Source organism: Ammodytes marinus (genome assembly GCF_949987685.1).
Source record: "Ammodytes marinus genome assembly, chromosome: 23".
NCBI classification, from domain to species: Eukaryota; Metazoa; Chordata; class Actinopteri; order Uranoscopiformes; family Ammodytidae; genus Ammodytes; species Ammodytes marinus.
The window spans coordinates 17,123,516-17,131,015 of record NC_137227.1 but is presented as its reverse complement, the minus strand read 5'-3'; the positions used below and the strand labels follow the sequence as shown (position 1 = coordinate 17,131,015).

The 7,500-nt window shown below is 43.1% G+C and overlaps 1 protein-coding gene across 3 annotated transcripts in view; it reads right to left on the bottom strand.

Moving 5' to 3' along the window:
* The window catches only part of LOC307269200 (phosphatidylinositol-binding clathrin assembly protein), a 93,954-nt gene that overhangs the window by 52,981 nt on the left and 33,473 nt on the right, over positions 1 to 7,500 (bottom strand). For all 3 annotated transcript variants that reach the window (XM_080052056.1, XM_080052057.1, XM_080052058.1), the window contains 3 exons: positions 5,146 to 5,221; positions 3,466 to 3,568; positions 891 to 984 (listed from right to left, as the gene is read on the bottom strand). In XM_080052056.1, the coding sequence (XP_079908182.1) occupies positions 891 to 984; positions 3,466 to 3,568; positions 5,146 to 5,221 (273 nt within the window). The remainder of the gene's footprint in view (positions 1 to 890; positions 985 to 3,465; positions 3,569 to 5,145; positions 5,222 to 7,500) is intronic.

Below are 7,500 nucleotides of genomic sequence, written 5' to 3'. Positions count from 1 at the left end.
GACACACACACACACAGGCAGGCAGACACACACACACACACACAGGCAGACACACACACACACAGGCAGAGACACACACACACAGGCAGAGACACACACACAGGCAGAGACACACACACAGGCAGAGACACACACACAGGCAGAAACACACACACACAGGCAGAAACACACACACACAGGCAGAGACACACACACAGGTAGAGACAAACACACAGACAGATACACGCACACACACACACACACATAGGCAGAGACACACACACACAGACAGAGACACACACACAGGCAGAGACACACACACACACAGGCAGAGACACAGACACACAGACAGAGACACACACACAGAGACACACACACACAGGCAGACACACACACACAGGCAGAGACACACACACACACACAGGCAGAGACACACACACAGGCAGACACACACACACACACACAGGCAGAGACACACACACACAGGCAGAGACACACACACACACAGGCAGAGACACACACACACAGACAGAGACACACACACACAGACAGAGACACACACACAGACACACAGGCAGAGACACACACACACAGGCAGAGACACACACACACACAGGCAGAGACACAAACACACAGGCAGAGACACACACACAGGCAGAGACACAGACACACAGACAGAGACACACACACAGAGACAGACACACACACACACACAGGCAGAGACACACACACACACAGGCAGACACACACACACAGACAGAGACACACACACACACAGGCAGGCAGACACACAGGCAGACAGAGACACACACACACACAGGCAGAGACACACTCGCAGACAGAGACACACACACAGACAGACAGAGACACACACACAGGCAGAGACACACACACACAGACACACAAATTACCTGGAAATCCAGCAGAGCATCCAGCTGGTTCTGAATGATGGGCAGCGTCTTGATCAGCTTCTCTGTGCTCATGGTACGCATCACACCGTCAATCCTGACAGCACACACACACACACACACACACACACACACACACACACACACACACACACACACACACACACACACACACACACACACACACACACACACACACACACACACACACACACACACACACACACACACACACACACACACACACACACACACACACACACAGAGAGAGATAGTGAGCACCTTGTTGAGGGTAATTCTTATACAAATCAGAACAAAAACAGCAGAAAGAGAGAATGAGGAAATGCAGAGAAACGAGAGAAAGGGGGAAGCTAATGTTTTGAACACAAAAGTTCTCGGTAATTCAAAGTCCTCGTGGCTTTTTCAGGTGAAACGCTTTCAAAAAACGACTGACTGAAACACCTTTGTCAGACACATAATGAGAGTCGGCTCAGCAGCATAATCACACACACACACAGCAGCATAATCACACACACACACACAAAGCAGCATAATCACACACACACACACACACACACACACACACACACACACACACACACACACACACACACACACACACACACACACACACACACACACACACACACACACACACACACACACACACACACACACACACACACACACACACACACACAGCAGCATAATCACACACACACACACAGCAGCAGCATAAGCCTCACAAAGGATCCGGTGTTGTGCCACGACAGTTGTACTTTCTGAAATTGAAATAATTTTCTCAACACAAAAAAGTGATGTGGTGCACCTACCGACACTTTTCATCCATAATTATGTGTTGTCAATAGTTATTTTTATATATATATTTTTTGTTGGCATTTTTATGCTTTATTGATAGTTTAGAGACAGAGTTAAAATGGGGCAGAGAGGGGAGTGACATGCAGAGAACGACCGCGGGCTGGAATCGAACCCGGGTCCGCTGCTGGCCGAGGCCCATGGGGGGGGGGACCCTACCAACGGAGCTAAGGGCGCCCCCAGTGTTGTCAATAGTTGATGCATACAAATATTAGGAAGGCTGAGATCAGAAAGGACACTTTAACATTTGGGGAAATACGCCAATTTGTTTTCTTAAAGCTACAGTGCGTAACTTCCGTCACCCCGATGAGGAACTCTGAGTAATTACAGCAACACTGTCGGTGCATCTACATGAGGTAAAGCCTTCTGTGATCGCGCATTGGATTTTATACCTTCTGCTGTACGTCCAGGTTTTTTCTCAGCAGTAGAATCAACAACTGAAACATTTCTCGGGCACTTAAAATACATAAATGCCCCACTAACTCCAATAGCATGTTGGAGTATTCGTCTTTATTCTTGACATAATGAAAAAAAAACTTACTTATCCGATTTTCTTTTCTCTCCTTTGGCCCTAAAGCCCTTCTGTACTTTAGTATGTAGTGTAGTAAAAAGACTAAAGCCCTTCTGTACTTTAGTATGTAGTGTAGTAAAAAGACTAAAGCCCTTCTGTACTTTAGTATGTAGTGTAGTAAAAAGAAAAAGTATGTGATTTGGAACGCAGGGCAAGTTGTTTCTTTGCTTGTGAAAAAACTGAAATGTACAGCTGTGGTTTTACGAGGGGGTTTTTGAGCTTTACTGTTTCTTGGCCGGTAGCAGTGACTGACTGGAGCCTTTGCTGGCTGACTGTCAACCTCACGGTGTCGACATATTTCCCTCTGCTTTAAAGGTGCATTGTGTAACTTTGGGTGTGTCACAGAAGTGAACAACATAACTGAATAAACAAACTTTTCCTCACAGGGAAAATGTGATCCCTGGAACACTGTTTGAAGTTAGAAAGCTTCCTGAAAAGTTACTGTTTCACTGTTGTTGTTGGGTGCGTGCATGTGCGTGTATGTGTGTGTGCGTGAGTGCGTGTGTGCATGCGTCTGTTTGTGTGTGTGTGTGTGTGTCCGTGCAAGGCGTGCATGCATGTCTGTGTGTGTGTGTGTGTGTGTGTGTGTGTGTGTGTGTGCGTGCGTGCATGTCTGTGTGTGTGTGTGCCCGTTTGCCAGTCTGTGTGTGTGTGTGCGTGCGTGCATGTCTGTGTGTGTGTGTGCCCGTTTGCCAGTCTGTGTGTGTGTGTGCTTGCGTCTGTGTGTGTGTGTGTGTGTGTGTGTGTGCTTGTGTCTGTGTGTGTGTGTGTGTGTGTGTGTGTGTGTGTGTGTGTGTGTGTGTGTGTGTGTGTGTGTGTGCGCGTGCCTGTGTCTGTGTGTGTGTGTGTGTGTGCGCGTGCTTGTGTCTGTGTGTGTGTGTGTGTGTGTGTGTGTGTGTGTGTGTGTGCGTGCGTGCATGTCTGTGTGTGTGTGCCCGTTTGCCAGTCTGTGTGTGTGTGTGTGCTTGCGTGCATGTCTGTGTGTGTGTGCCCGTTTGCCAGTCTGTGTGTGTGTGTGCTTGCGTCTGTGTGTGTGTGTGTGTGCTTGTGTCTGTCTGTGTGTGTGTGTGTGTGTGTGTGCTTGTGTGTGTGTATGTGTGTGTGTGTGTGTGTGTGTGTGTCCTCCCTTACCCCCTCTTCATCTTGGTGAAGTCCACGGCCACCAGTCTGTAGCTCATGGCCTTCTCGTTCAGGTAACGGCTGTATCGCCTGATGAAGGTTGACATGTCGTAACCTGGGAGACGGGAAAAATGACAGCCATGAGTGTGTGTGTGTGTGTGTGTGTGTGTGTGTGTGAGAGAGTGAGTGAGTGAGTGAGTGAGTGAGTGAGTGAGTGAGTGAGTGAGTGAGTGAGTGAGTGAGTGAGTGAGTGAGTGAGTGAGTGAGTGAGTGAGTGAGTGAGTGAGTGAGTGAGTGAGTGAGTGAGTGAGTGAGTGAGTGAGTGAGTGAGTGAGTGAGTGAGTGAGTGAGTGAGTGAGTGAGCGAGTGAGAGAGAGAGAGAGTGAGTGAGTGAGTGAGTGAGTGAGTGAGTGAGTGAGTGAGTGAGCGAGTGAGAGAGAGAGTGAGTGAGTGAGCGAGTGAGAGAGAGAGTGAGTGAGTGAGTGAGTGAGTGAGTGAGTGAGTGAGAGAGAGAGTGAGTGAGTGAGTGAGTGAGTGAGTGAGTGTGTGTCTGTTTGTCACGACTGCAAATGATCTGTCTAACATTCTGTCCGATCAACCTGTCTGTAAATAAATTATTCTGTAACCTGTATTTTTTATTTCATTTAAATGTTTTATTTCTTTTAATTTAATGTTTTATTTCTCATTCGCTTTTCTAATATGTATTCTCTACTTGATGTGCTTTAGTCTTGCCCCTGTAAAGCACTTTGAACGGCCTTGGGTCTGAATTGTGCTATAGACATAAACTTGCCTTGCCTGTATATATATATATAATGCACTGCGTCAAATACATTTCAAATCAAGTTATCAACCACACTGAAGAACTCATTTATACTTTTATTTATATATATATATATTTTGAGTTGATCGTTTAAAAAAGGTGCAGTGTGTAATATCTGAATATTTTCTGGAATGTAGTGGTGAAAGTTCTAGAATGCCATGCTCCCTGAGCAACCCCATCCTTTCAAATAATAACAGAAGCTACGGTGGCCTTCAAGGACAAGGAGCTAGTTAATAAAGATGGCATCGTCCACCACTGCCTCAAGTCTTTCCACGATATCAAGTGATGAGGTGAAGATGTTTTTTTTTTTTTTTTTTTTAAGATATTTTTTTGGCATTTTTATGCTTTATTGATAGTGTAGAGACAGAGTTGAAATGGGGCAGAGAGGGGAGTGACATGCAGAGAACGACCGCGGGCTGGAATCGAACCCGGGTCCGCTGCTGGCCGAGGCCCATGGGGGGGACGCACTACCAACTGAGCTAATGGCGCCCCCAAAGTGAAGATGTATTTAGTTATTTATTATATAGTACTTCTTCTTCTTGGTCTTCCAATAGGTGCATTTCCCCAGGACACCCACTATATAGAAAAACGCGATATGGCCGTTAAGTTCTATTCAGTGCTTCTGTAGAAACATGTAAACCCTTATTGCGACACACTTATGACTATTGTTTTCCATTTCTACCAAGTCTGTTTTGAAAAAGTGCCGATAAAATCTACACACTGCGCCTTTAATAAAAAAAACACTCCAGTGTCCTTGAAAGGGATATCTGGCCCATCTGGTTCTTTTAAAAGCAAATTAAAAACCCAACCAAGCACAAAGATTTGTATCATTTTCTTTCAGGACTTTTTAAAAGAGTCTGTCTGTGCCTTACCTTGCAGGGCGCCTTTATCCAAGAAGTTGTTCAGGTTAAACAGAGTGTTTCTCGAGGCCAAGTACTGGATCAAACGCTGAGATAAAAAGAGAGAGAAAAAGAGGGTTAATGCTCGGTCAAATGCAAGTTTTAAAGGGATGTATCCTTTAAATATGATTCATTATAATAGTGTGTTTTAGATTATAAGTCATTTAAAGGTGCAGTGTGTAATATGACATCATCAAGAAAGTTCTACAAAGTTCTAGAATGCAACACTCCCTGGGTAACCCCAACCCTTTCGAATAATAACAGAAGCTACAGTGGCCTTCAAGGACAAGAACAATTCTAAATTTTAAACAATGCACCTGATGACATTCCAACTATGACACTTTCAAGATGGCAGCACTAGGCCTTGGTCCAAAATATGCAGAAATATGGACATATATGAGACCCTTTCCAAGGAAAAAAATAATAATTCTAAAAAAAAAATTCAGCTATTATGCACTAAATGAAATGTACTTATGGATATTATAATTACTTTCTACAAAATCTGGTAGGAAATAAAACCCAACATTCTACACACTGCAGGTTTAAAGGGATGTATCCATTAAATATGATGTCAATTATTAATAATAATCTCAGATGGTCCACTCACATCCAACATACACACACACATAGAACACATTAAAATACATTACTCAATAAAATACTGTACTAAAATAGGTGCAAGCTATCATGCCAATGAAGCCTGGATGTGAACCGATAGCCCATCATAGGGTTGGTTAAGGCTATAATGATGCTATTTTCTGATAAATCCAATCGACACATGAAATTGAACATTAACTTTCGTAACAGTGCCTGACATGTAGGAACATTAGAGGACACAAATAACTGGCTAGCACTGTGCCACCTAGGAACACGGAGCAACAACCAGATAAGGTACACATACTCATACAGTATACACACACAATTAACCAAACTACATCAATAAATAGGTGCTAGGGTGAAAAGACATTGAGGAAGAGAACAAAAAGAATAAAAATAGTTTTTTGAATATCAGATACCGGTTGATTTTAAAATACTTCAAATTTGGATAAGCCTCCAATTGGATATAAGAAATATTGGAGTTACAAATAGATTTCTATTTAAGACAGACAAAAAGTAAAGAGGGTAAATGCTTGGTCAAATGCAAGTTTAAAAAGGGATGTATCCAAAATGAACCTTAACATATAATCTCAATTTTGGGGGCGCCCTTAGCTCAGTTGGTAGGGCGTCCCCCCCATGGGCCTCGGCCAGCAGCGGACCCGGGTTCGATTCCAGCCCGCGGTCGTTCTCTGCATGTCACTCCCCTCTCTGCCCCATTTCAACTCTGTCTCTGCACTATCAATAAAGCATAAAAATATCTTTAAAAAAAATATATAGATATATAATCTCAATTTCTGGGTATGTATTTTGTTTGTTTCTGTCACATGGTATGTGTTATTTTATTGTGCCATGTTGATGTATGTTTCTAGTGTGAATGTATAGATAGAAAAATAAAACATAAAAAAATACATTGTCAATGTATTGAGTGTTTTGAATATCAGATAACCCTGCCTGAAAGCTTCGAAAGCTGACAGTGACAACATTTTCTGTGTTTTTTGAAATACTTCAAATTTGGATAAGCCTTCGTATGGATATAAGACTTATTGAAGTTACAAGTAGGTTTCTAGACTATAAAAAGGTCGGCAGTTGGATATATCTGATTGCTTGTGAATTTACGGACAATGCTTCACCCTAAACGACCCCACTGGAAGTTATCAGCATCCAGCAGCAACAGACAGAAAGATATTGCGTGTCACTGTGCAACTCTATCAAGTGTGAAAGCTAGTATTGATTAAAAAGAAACGCATGCTCAGCCTAAAGGCTTTGTGGGGATAACTTGGACAAGCATGACTTGCATGACCCTTTAGAAACGGCTGCCATCTCCTATTTTAAAAGGTGCTACGAGGAACTTTAGGTTTGGGTTATTTAGTGTGCCCCCTTTGGACAAAAGCGGTAGTGTTTTTACTACGCCAGCTGTAGTTCCTGGGTGAGCGTATACCCATGACAAAGGAATTAAAAACTATATACAAATAGCATTCTTAGCACTGATGGGTCTCGGTTGCAGCTACATATAATTTATGAATATCAAAGGATAAATTATACAGTTTATCAGAAAGATTAAAAAGTTCCTCGTAGCACCTTTAAATCAGTGAAAAGATAACACTCATATAGTTGAACACTCATACACTGCCTGACAGACGGCAAAAGCTCTTTAGCTCATTAGCAAACGGCCAATAACCAGTAATAACATGATTCATCGCAGACGTGTGAAGTTAAGTCTGTATTAAAATG